Here is a 16297-nt window from a genome sequence, read left to right as displayed (position 1 = left end):
AGAGAGAGAGAGAGAGAGAGAATTATTCCACAATGCTGACACCCCACAGAAGCTATAGACTATCAGACAAAATGCCCAGACATGGTATACCTCCCTTTGCATTTTTGGTCAGGAAGGTCCAAGAGATTACATGTAGTTTTGTGTGTTAAATATTGCATATGTCTATATACATAGACATTATAGCGTTAAGATTCCTTAAATATGAAAATTAAATAAAAACGATTTAACTGCATTCCCAAAACATAGTTGAAAACTGTCCATGATCAGCCAAGTTAACAATACAACAAATGTACACATGACATTCAAGTAAAATGAAATTTACTATAAATAAACAGTGCGAGTATTCAAAAAGGAAATAAACAAGGAAGTGTAATCACAAATATGATAAGACTATATGGTACACTAACAAAATGGCATTTACTCTAATTGTACAGTGCGAGTATATAAGACTATATGGCACACTACTTCAGAAATGAATTCTTAAAATATCATAGACTACCAAAAGACAGAATCATAGGAACTCAAGGCCTAAACAGAGAGATGTTGTAAGATTATTGCTAACCAGAAGAAAGAAAAGAATAAATACAGTGTTACCAGTCGAAGAGTTCTACCCAGACTTCTGTAATTAAACAGAGTTCTATTCAGTTCTTCCTTCAGTTGATGCTTGTAAGCAGCTTCACCTGACAGTACTGTACAACACGCACTCTGCATCCTTGCTCCCTCTTTTTTCTCCTCTCCTAGCTTCTTCCCTGTTGCTGTCTACACAGGGATTAAACCTGGAGGCTGAGCATGCTCAGAAACTTCTCAACCTCTATTTTCTTTCTATTAAATTATTCAGTACTCATAAGGCTGATAAAGTTCAGAACTTATTGTTTGTTCTTATAGAACTTACCAAATCCATGAATACGTTTCCTGTCGTTATTTCGAGTATCAGTTTCCAAGGCTCCTCGATATCACCTGGAAGAGGGGTATACACATAATAAGCTACAAGGGCCACAGTGATGAGAAGCAAAATGGTTCTCCCCATGTTTGGCTCTGCTCATTCTACTTTGGCAGTACAGCAAATGAAGCTGTTTTCAATTTTTTGGAGGTTGAATTTTAACCTGCTGGGAAGTGTTATCTAACTTATTAAGTACAAATTCCAATGCACAATTGGTTCTTGCAAAAGCTCTCCAAAATCTGTTGTTCTTATCATAATCCCCACGCAAAGAGTTTTCAAAACAGAATTTCTCTCTCCAAGTTATACTTCCCATCTAGGAGCCAGATCCCGTTTCTATGCCAGTTTGTAAAGAAACATAACCATAATAAAAATAATGCCTTCAGACTTTCTGTTTTGTGTATAAACTGTATTGAAAGAAACAGGAAACCTAGTGTGTGCATCAATTGTAAACTAAGAGAAGACTAAGGGCACCTTTAAAGCAATGCAAACTTTGAAAAGGAAGTTCCTTCCTCTTTATTCCCTCTGTGCCTTACTATGTCCCCTGCTGAGGAACTTCAGCATTTTTTTTTAATGAGTGTTCAATTGCACTGCTTAGGAAATTTTTGTTTTACTTCTTTAATTTTGAGATTATGATAGAATTACATCATTTTCCCTCCCTGTTTACAGTTCAGTTGATTCTAGTCTGTACAATTCTCTTGTAAAACCTGTTTCTCTTTACTTTATATCTGGCTGTCTTGGTAGTTAAAGTCCCACCTTCCTAGCTCCAGACTAGTATTCTCATCTACAATCTGATGTCTCTGTCAGTCTGTTAAAGCTGCCAGCAGCAAACCCATAGAAAGGACACTTTCTGTTCGAACTCCCATTTGCTTGAATAGTAAATGACTCAAGCATTGAATGATTAAATCATCTTATTGAGTATTGAGCATATTCCACGTCAAATTTAAGCTGTGGACTTTATTTCCTCTAGAAAGTCCACCCCATCACTTCGTCTTCCTGTCAGCATGGGAGCAGAAGGAAGAATATTGCCAGACTACTTCACACTGAGTGAACAGAGCTACATATTTCTAAAGCTGGTACTTTATGTTAGATCCTCTGCTTCATGGGAATTTATTCTACAACAGTATGAAATCAAAGGAAAGTGGGAACCCTGGTCCAGTTTTGTCTTTTCTCATACCATGGCTACTGTGGTATGCATATGCAGTGAGTGTTTTTCACAACATGAGACAGGGTTGCTGGGCTGGAGGGCCTTGGAAAGAGTCAGTGAAGGGAAACTGAAAAAAGAGGCTGTGAATTTGAAAAAGAGGATGGAGGGTGTACGGGAGGGTTTGGAGGAGGGAAAGGGATGTGAGAAACGTTGGGACTATGTTATAATCTCAAAAAATGAAAAATAAAAAGAATTCTACATCGGGAACTTCATCTGATCAGTTTGTTTTTTGTTGTTGTTGTTTTGCATTTTTATTTTAAGATTCAGCACTATTCAATTTATTAATACTTTCTATCTTAATATGAACTTATGAACATATATACATATAATTTATGTATTAATTAGTCCTTTCTTATCCTTTAGAGACATGATACTAATTCTTAATGGATGATATTGAAAACAAAAGAGAATAATGACCAATTTACATCTCTGAGACTTAACATACAATAGTTTCCTAATAAAATTGTAGAAAAGTAAAAAAAAAAATTAAGTGGAAGCATCTAAATTCTGGCATATGTTTTTGTGCCATTTTATCCTAATCACATGCCTATGACCAGGACCAACTTATCAATTAGGCATAATGAGAAATTAACCAAAGCAACTAATATTAAAATCATTGTACACTTATAATATTAGGATCATTTAAAACTTAAACATATCTTCTTTCTGGAATGATACATTTAACATTTTCATACCATAGACATTTTAATATTCTTTTTTTACTACTTTGTAAATAATACCCATCAAAATTTCCACTTCCCTTCCCTTTTCCTACTTTCCTCCAGCTCCCCCACTCAACCTCCCCTCCTCCAGTCCTAAGAGAGGGCAGGAAACCCTGCCCTGTGGGAAGTCCAAGGCCCTCCCCACCCTCCATCCAGGCTTAGGAAGGTATGCATCCAAATAGAATAGGATCCCAAAAAGCCAGTGCATGTAGTAGAGACAAATCCCAGTGCCATTATCATTGGCTTCTCAGTCAGCCCCCATTGTCAGTCACATTCAGAGGGTCCAGTTTGATCCCATGCTCATTCAGTCCCCAGTCCAGCTGCATTTGGTGAGCTCCAATTATCTCAAGCACACTATTTCAGTGGGTGGACCAACCCCTCGTGGTTCTGACTTTCTTGCTCATCTCTCCCCTTCTGTTCTTCAACTGGACCTTGGAAGCACAGTCCAGTGCGCCCATGACAGAATAATTTGAATGAATAGGTGAGTCATTAGAACTAATTTGGTGATTTTTTTTTTCTATTTTTGGTTCTTTCAAGACAAGGCTTTGGAGCCTGTCCTGGAACTAGCTCTTGTAGACCAGGCTGGCCTTGAACTCACAGAGATCCGCCTGCATCTGCTGCATCTGCTTCCCGAGTGCTGGGATTAAAGGCATGTGCCACCACCGCCCTGTTTGATTTGGTGATTTTGAGGATACGAATTTTCTTTGTTTTTCATGCCACATGAGTCTTCGGTTTTGATCATGGGTTAAGTGTAATTTTTCTTTTATTCTTTTACTTCAAGTTGTCGCTCTTCTTTCAGTTGCCAGGTTTGAAATGCTCAGGAAAGACTTAGCTGTAACAAAGTTGTGGTGATGTTTTTGCCTGTTGGACTGGAGTTCTGGACCTCAAGATCTGTCTGCAGTCTGCCCTTATCAGAAGATACGAGACTCACCTGTAGGACCTAAAGTCAACACCAAACTCATCAGGAAATTGTCTTTCTCCTGATTAGCTTTTACCATTCTAGGAGGGCCTGCACAGATGGCAGAGGTAGAAAAGGGCCTCCGTGGTTTTATACAGCACTGGATGGGGTATGATGCAACACCAATCTCTCAAGAAAGATGAGCTTAAGCTTCCTGGTAAGATTGCTCAAGTTTATGAGTAACTAACCCCTTTCTGGTTAGATTTGAGTCCTTCTCCACAGGAGTGGATATCACACATGATACTCTTAAACCCGGTCAAAAGCCTGTGGCTTTGATAGCCAGAGACCTCAGGGTAGAACACACTGTCTTTCTCAATGGTTATGCTGTCAAATTGCATTCACATATTTATTATTATAACAATAGACTTGGGCCTCTCTTCCTTGATCAGATTAGATTGTTGTTTTTTCAGTAGACAGCAGTCAGTAGAGACACCCATAATTATTATAGTATTGAGAATAAGAAACTCAAATCTAAACCTTAAATAGGACATGTGTATCACCCGCAGCACACAATGGCTCTGGAAACATCATGAACAAAAAGGCACAGAGAACATTATGTATGGAGGATAGAGAAGGCTTACATAAATTGAATAATGCCAGAACATATTGTTTGATTGTTGTCTGAAGTTTCTGTCCTGTCCAATCCTGCAGCTATTAAGTCCCAAAGAATCACACAGAGGTCTACATTAATTATAAACTGATTGGCTTAGGATCTCAGGCTTCTCATTAACTCTTATAACTTATATTAGCCCATAATTTTTGTCTGTGTGAGCCACATGGCTTTGTACCCTTTTGGTGAGGCAATCACATCTTGCTTGCTCTGTGTCTGGCTTCCTTTGTCTCTGGGTGAGTACTGCAGAGTGATTCTTTCCTCTTCTCAGAATTCCCATTGGCCCACCTCTACTTCCTGCCTGGCTACTGGCCAATCAGCATTTATTTAAAATACAAGTGATAGGGACCAGACCATTGTCTCACAGCATTTGATTATTCTTGGGGGCTGGAGAGATGGCTCAGAGGTTAAGAGCATTGCCTGCTCTTCCAAAGGTCCTGAGTTCAATTCCCAGCAACCACATGGTGGCTCACAACCATCTGTAATGGGGTCTNCGTGTATCAAAAAATACAAAGTTAGGAAGACAAAGTTTGACATGATGTCATTCTGCAGGTCAAATGGAGAAGGTTATGTTGAGCCTCTGTTCTGACAGAAAAGCAACCGGTCCTTTGTTTACACATTGGTTTTATTGTAACAAAGCAACTTGTAGGGCTGGAGAGATGGCTCAGAGGTTGAGAGCACTGACTGCTCTTCCAGAGGTCCTGAGTTCAATTCCCAGCAACCACATGGTGGCTCACAACCATCTGTAATGGGGTCTGGTGCCCTCTTCTGGCCTGCAGGCGTACACACAGACAGAATATTGTATACATAATAAATAAATATTTTTTAAAAAAAGCATTTGATTATTCTTACTCAGTGTGAAAATTTCAGCACTATTCTCTTCTGGAGACAATTTCAAAAAATATACTCAGATAGACACAAACAATTATTGTACTCATGGATAACGTTTTACCAGCAATCTAGGCGTTGTTTAGAACAATAAAGATGGCACAGAAAGCTGCTAATCATCACATAGTCATAAAGGGCTAGGACAGAGGTTGCTGCATGACATTGTGGGAATATATTTAAACTAGAAATATAGGTAGAGGTTTGATAGACACCCATTTGTTTGCTTGCTTTCATAAATGTGTTCCTGCTGACGGTTTGTCTGTCTGTTTGTTTGTTTGTTTGTTTGCAGTGTTTCCCGATATTTACACTTTTGCCTCTGGGGTCTCTGTTCTCATCATTCACATCGATTTCCTGTCGCTGTGGTTTTTTACCCCTGTCCAGTCTTCACAATTCAGATAGGAACAGTAATTTTAGGTTTATTTGAATGTGGCTCATGGTGATACTGTTCCTCAGTTATTCCTGTCAAATGATGTCTTTTTCAGGAAAGAATTGCCATAGCAAGTGCAGTTATTTTTACTGAAATAAATGAAGCACATGATGGACTCTCCCCATTTCTCAGTTGTTTGGACTAAAGGGCCACAAGGTTTCTCCTGCGACTCAAAACCCTGAGTGGCCCCCCCCCTATATTTTACTTCTCTCTCAGCGTATATGGGATGGTCAGAGGACACCAGTGAATAAAGTCAAATGATTTTTCTAAAAAGGAAAAAAAGAAGAAAGAATTCAAACAACTAGATACCAAAAAACCCTAACAGACTATCCAATTAAAAAATGGGGTACATATCTAAACGGATAATTTTCAATGGAGCAACCTCAATGTCTGAGAAACACTTAAAGACATATTCAACATCCTTAGCCATCATGAAAATGAAAGTCAAAAGTACTTTGAGATTCCATCTTACCTTTGTCAGATTGTCTAAGATTAATAATACAAGTAACATTTCTCTGCTGTATAGTAAAAGTTTCCGACTGTATACACTTACAATCAGCAACTCTCCAGCCCTCACCAGGAGAAAGGTCAGAGTTTTTCAGAGTCAAGAAACAGATTTTTTTAAAAAAAGCCACAAAGCCACAAAGTGGTAACCTGTCACCCTTTTTGTTTGGTTCAAGGTGCGGTTAGTTGAAGCCTCCAGGAACTTCTTAAGGGAAAGGCGCTTAATCAAGGAAGAGAGAAAGGCTAAGTTATTTGGGAAATCTAAGAAGAGAATATGTGTGCTTTTGCTGTCATCTTAAATGTAACTACTTAAGCGAGCTAGAGATTGTAATCAGTGAAAACCAGGAGCAAGGCAAGAATCATCTTTTTCTGGGAGTGCATCTTTTCCCAGAGGGCAGAGGGAGTCTGGGGTAACTAAGCAACCTAGATAAATAAACAAAGCCAGTAAGTGGTATTTGATTTCTGTCGGGGCTTTCACTAGACTATAGCTGACTGAAACCAGCCTTTTTTGGCTCTAGGGATTACACTCTATGCTATCTCTCAGGGTAAAATACGAAAAGGAAACTTCTTGCTTCAATAGCCCAACATAAAAATAAGGACAAAGAGTTGAGGACCTGCTTTAACCTTAAAGCAAGGTTAATGCACGTAATGCGCTTCCCTGTCTGCTGGCAGAGAGAATCCATTGTGCTCTTGTTCTCTATGTTTCTGAGAATTATGGCTTAACAACCAGAAATATGCCATCATTCTTGACCTTGGGTGTCTGTGAAAGTCTCAGCAGAGGTCTCCTTGCTTGAACTCTAACACTGACCAAGGAAGTCTACCAAGGAAGATAATTGCAGGAGGGCAGACTTTTAAGTTTATACAAAGACCTGGTTGAAAAAAATCAGGGCATTGACATGATTACTTTCTTGCCAGAATCACATACTGCTGGGGGTAGTCATCCTGAAAGACCCCCAGTGTGGGGAGACTCTCACTCAAGTCTCGAAATAACACGACGCCCCAAGTAACTCACAAGAGACTGTCCTTGCCAGTGCACTGAGGCCGAGACTCATAACCCATGCAGGGGAAGAGTTCGACCCCGAGTGACCTGGAGAAGAGGTTTTTATAGGAAGAAACTACAGCCCGAAAGGGGCAGGGAGGGTATCACAGAAAGTCACAAGGGGACAACTCCCTGACGCTCAAGATCACTCAAGGTCATAATCAGCTAGTTCCAGAAACATAGTATTTCAAAAATACCATTGATAATCACAAGGGGGAAACTCCCTATTTCTCAAGGTTATTTTCAAGATTACAATCTAACTTTATCTTCAGTTAGTTCCTGAAACACAGTCACTGAACCCGCTAATCCTAGATTTGATTCTTCTCTTCCTGCTTAGATTTTTGGCTATTTTCTTCCTGCTGGGGGTGGGGGTGGGAACCTGGGTTTATCCAGGGCTTTCTTTGGGGATACCTGGATTTATCCAGGGCTTTCAATCCAATATACCCAGGTATGCCCGATAGACAGATTCTGTCCCTGAAAAAGCCTGCCAAATGATGACCCCTCCCCAGAGATTCCCAGAGATGCTCAAGACCACTCCTATAGGGTATTTCAACTGCCCCCCAGAGAACAGACATGTGGTCTTCCAATCTTCCTTTCCCTTCTCCCTGTGGCACTGAAAAGCATTTGTATCCATTAAATTTCAGATTATTCTAATTCTGTCTGATTTAGATTATTACATTGTCAGAGAGGTTTATGGGTGCAGAAACTTTATATAAGGAGGTCCCACCAAGGGGTATTTTTTTTCCCCCACTGGCTTGGGACCACATGTTGTTAAAACACCACCCATACATGTTCTCTGCCAGGTTAAGATGAGCTTCAGCTGGGTAAATTGTCAAGGACCTTCCCTGTCCTGTGGGACCCCTTTTTCAGATTATCTTCTGTTCAAGAGAAGTTTCATATGCCCCCTGTTTTTTTTTTTTTTTTTTGACCCAAGCCTACCTTAGTGAACATATTGTGCTAGGCTTTGGGTCCCAGCATAGATCTGCAAAATGAACACCTGCATTTCGAAGCCTGATTCTCAAATGCTTGTGGGCTGTCTTTTACAATTTTTTTTTAATATTGGGGCTATCTGACACAATGAATACTTAACACCTACAAATTTTGCCATACATACTTAACACATAAAATTTTGCCAGTGTGGGGCCAAATAAACAAAACCCGCATATTCCAATGGTTTCTGGATACTGTCCCCTTCCCTCAGTGGCCAGTGTCTCACAAACACTGGTCTGCTGCAGACACTGGCCACTGCCCCACCTTCTCTGGCTCTTTGCTGTTTGTCGCCATTTCTGCATTCCTGGCTTGTGATCTGGTCAAGCTGGGATTCCCCTTGCAACAGATCTGCTTCCCCTGCCCCTCCCCAACTCTGAGCTGCATAGGTGTTCTATCCTTATGTTTCTGTTCTCCCTTACAGAATCTGCCTACCTGGCCCTCAGTGGGGCCACCTGTGTGCTCGCCTGGCTCCTGCAGCCTACTCCAGGATTTTTAAGTTGGTCAGCTGACAAAGTTTCCTACAAAAAGATGTTCATCTTGTCTGTTAATATATATTTGAAAATAATGTGGCCAAGTATGCTTGCTTTACGTCTGTGTGTATATGTGTGCTTGTTTTAAAATCTGTGAAACTTAAAAGTCCAGATTACAACAGCTCTGGAAAAATACAAATACATGAATAGCCACCATTTTGGTTGAGTTCAAAGTGAAAACCTTAGCGTCATCTTTGATAAGAGTACCCACGTGCACTGGCCCTTTCAAGGACTCCTTCTGCCTCCAATATACTTTGGCTTACTGAAATATCCCTTCTAATCCTTTTGTCTCCACTGACATTGGTAAGCTGTAACTGATTGGGTAAACTATATGTCTAAATTTAACTTATATGTCTAATTTAGATACACCTGACAGATAATGGCATCCTGTCTGATTCTCAAGAGCCTTTACAGATCTGAGAGTATGACATTTAACAAAAGAGCTTCTTATGATAGAGAGACATTCCAGATTCTGCAGCGTGCTATATCTCCAAAAAGATGCGTGACTACACAACTTCCTCCTTTGAATATAACAAAGCCACTCACACACAGAGAGCTATTTTTCACCTTATCAGCTGCCTGGACCCTCTTGGAATGGACAACAGTACCCTGGGGAATCGAGCATCCCACCCTGCCAAGACAGGTAGACCAAATCCTACCCCTACAGGAAAATCTGCCAGGCCCCCTGGGCTTGGCAGCTAAAGACAAATACTGCTTCTAAGACTAGAATTTGCCAAAGGCCACGAGAGGCTTGCCTGGGTAGCTGGAAGAGCTGTCTCCCTTCTGCTCATTTACTAATTTTTCTCAGATCTGTTTGATGTCTTTTGATAAATTAAGGTACTGGTAGTTCATTACTTCATTAATCAAGTTTCCCCCTAAAAATGCAGACAGGTGTGCCTCTTTCCCAGGCTTCATAGTCCAGAATTTACAGGTTTCAGATGTATCTTCAGAGGTTCAAAGTTTCCAGTTTCCTTTAATTGTCTTCTAAAATGTTAATGCCTTTTAACCTAAAGACATAGTTTTTTGCTATGACACCAATATGTCAATGAGTCTATTTCCTCTATAGTATCTTTAGCGCCTGGGATTCTCTCTTCTATCTCTTGGTTTCTGTTGGTTATACTTGTCTCTATAATTCCTATTCATTTACTAACTGACAGCTGAAGGCCCAGGACAAAAAGGATGATGCAAAGATATTGAGGTTTGGCACTATGAAGAGAGACTATGAAAGGTTATTGGTGAAAGTACAACCCAGTTGCAGCAGAAGACCCCAGCATTTTGGAGATGTCAGCACCATGGGATGACCACCAAGAAAAGCAGCAGCTGCAGAGTGGAACCAACTGGACCCTGGCAGACAAGCTGTATGTGCTGCAGAGGACAGAGCCAGAGAAGTGACCCTAGCTCTTTGGAGGAGTCCAGAAGATTGAGAGAGTGGATCCACTACAGTGAACAATTCGAGTTAGATTTTGCATTGATTTGATTGTGACAATTGAAGTAAGTTTTTCCCCTCTTTCCTTTGTCTAAAGAAAAATATATTGATTTTACTATCTTCTTTTATTGTTAAGAATGTAATTATTTCATCCTCACTAAGGAGGGGTCTGACAGTGCTGTGCAAATATAAATAACCAGTGATTTTCAACCTGTGGCTCAAGACCTCTTTTTTGGGGGGGTCAATTGATACTTTCATGGGGGTTGCATATTAGATATTTGCATCACAATTAGTAATAGTAGCAAAATTACAGTTACGAAGTGGCAATAAAATAATTTTTTGTAGGGGGGCCACCAACATGAGGAACTGTATTAAAGGGTCACAGCATTAGGAAGGTTGAGAATCTTCATAATAGAGCATAATAATTTAGTTAAGCTGTGTAGCTGTTGGCTTCCTAGGTAAAAAGAAAACAACAACAACAAAAACACTCTGCTTTATCCTCTCTTCACCCCCAAAAGACAGAACTCTGCAGATAGAAGCTGGGAGCTAGTGAGGAAAACATCCTTAAAATAGACTTCAAAAGACAAGATGAGCCAGGACATGTGATTATGTACATAGGATCTCTATTGTTATTATTCATGAGCCTAAGTTATAAGCTCATTCAGATTTTCTAGCACTGTAGCATCTATGCTATGGGAAGCAAGACACAGGTTATGTCATGAGTAGTCCATATTAAATGTGGACACATTGGCTGAACTGGGTGGAGGGTATTGAGCTGAGCTGCAGAAGCTGCAGTCTGTTGGAGTCCCCCACTGTCTCTGGTGAAGCATACAAATATATTTTCACAGGGCAGAGGCCTAGTGTAGAATTAATTTCGGCAGAGTGTAAACTGTACAATAGCCCTATGAATTATTCAAGGCTCCAGATGGAGTTGGTGGCTGTCTCAGATAGTGAGACATAATTATAATATTTTGTTAGATGGCAGAAATAAACTATGTTGTTTTGATCTTTAAGTCAGAGACTCATTCTGTAGACTAGGATGAGCTAGACCTCATAGTAATCCTACTGCCTCATCCTCCCACAAGCTACGAATACACATATGAACCATGTTAAAGTAGCAATTGGCCTTTTGGAAAAGAGTCCCACATGATCTTTTTTGTTTGTTTGTTTGTTTATTTGTTTTTCGAGACAGGGTTTCTCTGTGGCTTTGGAGCCTGCCTGGAACTAGCTCTTGTAGACCAGGCTGGTCTCGAACTCACAGAGATCCGCCTGCCTCTGCCTCCCGAGTGCTGGGATTAAAGGCGTGCGCCACCATCGCCCGGCCCACATGATCTTTTGTCTAAACTTTCTTCCTCGTTATATGGTATTCTTTAATAATACAGATGAAAATGAATTCACACAAAGATGACCAAAAGCAGAGGTATTGAAATTTTCCATAGAATACTCAAAGAAGAGAAATGAAATAGTTCCTAAAACTGATATTTAAGATAAAGCAAACAAACAGCACTCCCCCCAAAAATTTAGTCTGTTTATTTTCTAATGAGAAAAAGAAAGAAAGCATATAAATTTGGGTATGAGGGAAGTTGGGAAAGGGGAAACCATAATCAGAAAATATTGCATGAAAAAATATATTTTCAATAAAAAAGAACCACTTATAGTGCTCAAGAAACAAAATAAAACAAGGTTTTGAAACTTGACTATTGAAAAATAAACCATATACTTGGGGAGAAAATATTAAATAAAATAGAATATAATAGCATATTCTTGTAAAATTGGACTCAAAAATGTCTGCTAAATCTGTTATACTATCAAATTTTAAAAGGATAAGAAAATTGGTTTGTCTTCAAATATCAAGTGACATGTTTTTAGTAAAAGAAAATTTCATATCTGTCAATGATTCAATATCTAGCCAAAACTAATATAATAAAATACCAAGACAATCTATATCTATATATGAATGAATAAATAAAGAGCATCTGTCTGATATGAGAATTTACATATAATGATACTAATGAATATTTCTCAAGTTCATGAAGAGATGGCTAATTTGGGGACCACCATAATAACAGCAAATTATAACTAAGGGGAAATGTACTAACTTACATCTTACAAATACAGAGTTTAAAAGAGAGAAATCTTAATTCAAGAACACAAAGTAACTATAAATTGGTTCCAATCTAGTTTCAGATAACACAGATTATATCGTCCTTTTCACAACTAAAATATTTTCGCAATTAAACTTCAACAAGGGAAACTGAATTTATAAATTCTTGTCCATCCAACTAACATACATATCCTTTATCCTCAGCCCTAGTTGTAAGTAGAGAGGTGATGTCATGTATGACAGGGCCCCATGGATTCCATCCTCAACGTGGTCATGGAAAACTGGCACTCCGACGTTCTGAAGTCTTGAAACATACATAATTCCATCATCTCTCAGGACGTCATATTGACAGGTGAGGATGTATGTCCGTGGCAAGTGCTGTAAGCGGGCATCGTCGGCTAATAGGGGCAGTGCTCTGGGGTCCATCAGGGCCGGCAGCGAGTAAGCAGATTTCCCAAGCACAGGCTCGGTGTACTCATGGTCCTTTCTGTACTTGTCAGGAAGAAGAGTGGTCCAGTTCACAAACCTGAAGAGATGCCTGGACTCCAGAGGCATGTGCTGGTTTTTTCTCATGGCCCGTGGAAGTGCCTCGTCCTTGGTGAAAAACAGACTCACGAGCTTTATGGCTATGTCTCTTGTCAGAACTATACCGTGTTCATTGTCTCGATGCGATGGCAAAGAAGTGTCAATCACCTGTAAGCCAGGATAAAGTAAGGCCTGCAACTTGAGTTTATGCTTCACTTCAGGATCAATCTGCACCTGAAAAACAGGATGTCCTGTGAGGCAAAGGCTTCCAATATTCCAAAAGAGAAAATGTAACCGTGACAGACATGGGAACAAACCTACGCAGAGTGCTGTTATAAAGTGCGGTTATGTCAAAAATATCTATAATACCCTTGATCAGTACTAAGTGTCAAACCATTGAAAGAGCATTTTAAAAATGTTTCTTGAGTATATGAGAAAAGATGAGAGAGAAAATAAAGAGGTAGAGTGACGGAAGGCAGAAGGAGGAGAGATATACAAGTATGTTTTTATCAAATGTCACTAACAGAAATAACACAGTCTTAAAGATGACGGAGGAATTTAAGCATTTAGATTTGTAGAAATTATTCTTGATAACTGGCCAAGGTGCAGAGGATAAGAGACTGAAATGTTCAGCCCCAAATGGGACATCTGTATAGCTTAGCTCCTCCGAAGGTTCAGAAGCAGAAAGATTGTAAGAGCCAGAGATAGCGAATGGTTACGTGGAAACTGTCTGGACACAGCAGAAGAGTTGCATATATGAGTTCACGGTGCTTGTGTAAGCATGTGTAAGATCTGTGCAAGCCCAAACCAGACTAAATCCCTGCACGGAGAGAAATGGGCATGCCGTCTCACCCTTAGCATTGTAGTTGTTGACATTTGATAGCTGCCGGGAAAAAGAGAGTCAGTTTTCTCTAACAGTGTAGCCCCTGGTGAATCGCATATGATCCAGTAAATAATCAGATATCCAGGACTATATGGGTGGGACAAATTAGGCTCAATGTGTTTTTTTTTTAAAGAAGAAATAAATTTTGATGGTTAGGGAGAGGGGTATGTATATTGGAGGAGTTGGGAGAGTAGGTTAATATGATCAAAACACATGACATGGAAATTTTTCAGAGAACTATTTTTCTCTTTTTGAAAATATATTCTTCTCTTACACAATATTTCTGGACCACAGTTTCCCCTCCTTCTACTCCTCCTAGCTCCCCCTCCACCTCCTCTCTGCCCCAGGTTAACTCTGTCTCTATTTCCTTTCAGAAAAGCACAGGCATCCTAAAGACAACAACCCAACATGAACAAACAAAATACACCAAGACAAGGCAAAAACCTTCATATTGAGGCTAGACAAGGGAAACCAAGAGAAGGAAAAAAGTCCCAAGAGAAGGCAAAAGAGTTAGAGACACAGTCACTTCCTTGGTTGGGAGTCCTCTCTCTCTCTCTCTCTCTCTCTCTCTCTCTCTCTCTCTCTCTCTCTCTCTCTCTCTCACACACACACACACACACACATCACCAAGCTAACAGCCATAGCATGTATATAGAAGACCTGAAGGGGGTCCCGTTCTTGCCGATTTCCCAGAGAACTAGTTTCTTTTTTTAAAAAAAGATGAAACCAAGCACACTAGTATCTAGTATTATAAAGAAAGGGTGACTCCTCCTTAGCAGGACTGAGATGATAAGAGAAAAGGAACTGTCACTGAGCTCCACAGGCATCCCTTATGATATTCTACAACAGATTTTACGACAGGCTAAGGATATGTATGTATGGAAAAGGCCCCTAAACTCTGTCTTAGCTTGTTTATTGGTGTCATGGTAAGAAATCATGTTGAAGTACAGGAAGTAATGGAATAGAAATTAAAATATAGAAAAAATAGTCAAAAAAATAAAATAGTCAAAGTAATTTTAGTAGAAAATTTACCAAATCTAAGAATGTAGAAACTTAGTACCCAAAACATCCATAACTAATAGTAATCTTGTATCATGTTATTGTTATAAAGCTAACACAGAACAAAGAGAATTTTTAAGCCTAAAAGTGTAAAATTGCTTACAAAATGAAGTATACCAAAATTATATCTAATCAAAAATTTACAGGATGTAATAAATCCTTAAATAATTATAATATGATGAGATCGAAACAGTAATAAAAGTCATCCAAGGAACAAACCCTTAGGACTGAAAATATTTGTAAAATGATCCCATAAACTAGTCTATATTCATCAAAAGTACCTATAAAATAAAAAGGGTAAGGATGCTTTCAACGTCATTCTATAAATGATAACAAGCACTGATAACAAAGCTGGATGAGGCCAGAACAAAAAGGGAAATCATCGATCAGTTTCCAAGGTAAACATAGACTTAACAATCCTCAATAACCAAATCAAATTCAACAACACTGGAAAAGCTCATATAATAAGATGAAGTTGACTTTATCCAAACAGTGAAAAATTAGTGCGACATATACAAATTTAAAAATAAAATTCTGTATGCAAATATGATGAGGAACCGAAGCTGAAATAGTTGCAAAAGATGTGAAAATTTTCTTGCAAATCCACCATTCCTTCATGATTAAAAAAAAAAAAACTCAAAGAAATTAGGTAAGATAGAGTACATTTGAAAAGCGCTAGACTCAAGAAATCACCAGCCATCAATAAACCAAATGAAAACATTTCCTCTAAAGCTACAAGCACCCGATCTCACCATGCTGCTTCAAATAACAGTGGAAATCTTAACTGGAGCACTAAGAAGGAAAACCATGATTGGGTATCAACTGGAAAGGAAGAAATTTATTTCTGCCTATTTATAGATGATACAGGTATAAGTACTCAAAAACCTATAAATTGTTGTATAGAAGCCGCTTGTTTATTTCCCAACCTCCCAACAGCCCAGACCCGAAATAATCACACAGAAACTACATTATCTAAATCACTGCTTGACCCATTAGCTCTAGCTTCTTTTTTTTTTCTTTTTTTTTAATTTATTTATTTATTTATTTATTAAAGATTTCTGTCTCTTCCCCACCGCCGCCTCCCCTTTCCCTCCCCCTCCCCCAATCAAGTCCCCCTCCCTCATCAGCCCAAAAAGCAATCAGGGTTCTCTGCCCTGTGGGAAGTCCAAGGACCACCCACCTCCATCCAGGTCTAGTAAGGTGAGCATCCACGAAACTGCCTAGGCTCCCACGTAACCAATAGGTCCAGTAGAATCAAAAACCCGTTGCCATTGTTCTTGAGGTCTCAGTAGTCCTCCTTGTCCGCTATGTTCAGCGAGACCAGTTTTGACCCAGGCTTTTTCAGACCCAGGCCAGCTGGCCTTGGTGAGTTCCCAATCCCCATTGTCTCAGTGTATGGGTGCACCCCTCCCGGTCCTAAGTTCCTTGCTTGTGCTCTCTCTCCTTCTGCTCCTGATTTGGACCTTGAGATTTCAGTCCGGTGCTCCA

At 39.5% G+C, this 16297-nt stretch overlaps 2 protein-coding genes across 2 annotated transcripts in view; both read right to left on the bottom strand.

Moving 5' to 3' along the window:
• The window catches only part of LOC126504885 (arylacetamide deacetylase-like), an 8954-nt gene extending 7884 nt beyond the window's left edge, over positions 1-1070 (bottom strand). Inside the window, exon 1 of the mRNA XM_050147457.1 lies at positions 893-1070. Coding sequence (XP_050003414.1) covers positions 893-1027 — 135 coding nt within the window. The 5' untranslated portion in view covers positions 1028-1070. The remainder of the gene's footprint in view (positions 1-892) is intronic.
• An 11428-nt stretch (positions 1071-12498) lies between these two features.
• The window catches only part of LOC126504878 (arylacetamide deacetylase-like 2), a 15118-nt gene continuing 11319 nt past the window's right edge, over positions 12499-16297 (bottom strand). The window contains exon 5 of the mRNA XM_050147445.1: positions 12499-13101. Within this exon, the coding sequence (XP_050003402.1) occupies positions 12499-13101 (603 nt within the window). The remainder of the gene's footprint in view (positions 13102-16297) is intronic.

The sequence above is a fragment of the Alexandromys fortis genome, unplaced genomic scaffold (assembly GCF_014885135.2).
Source record: "Alexandromys fortis isolate MF-2015 unplaced genomic scaffold, M_Fortis_MF-2015_v1.1 scaffold_53, whole genome shotgun sequence".
NCBI lineage: Eukaryota > Metazoa > Chordata > Mammalia > Rodentia > Cricetidae > Alexandromys > Alexandromys fortis.
This window is presented reverse-complemented; position numbering and strand designations above follow the sequence as displayed.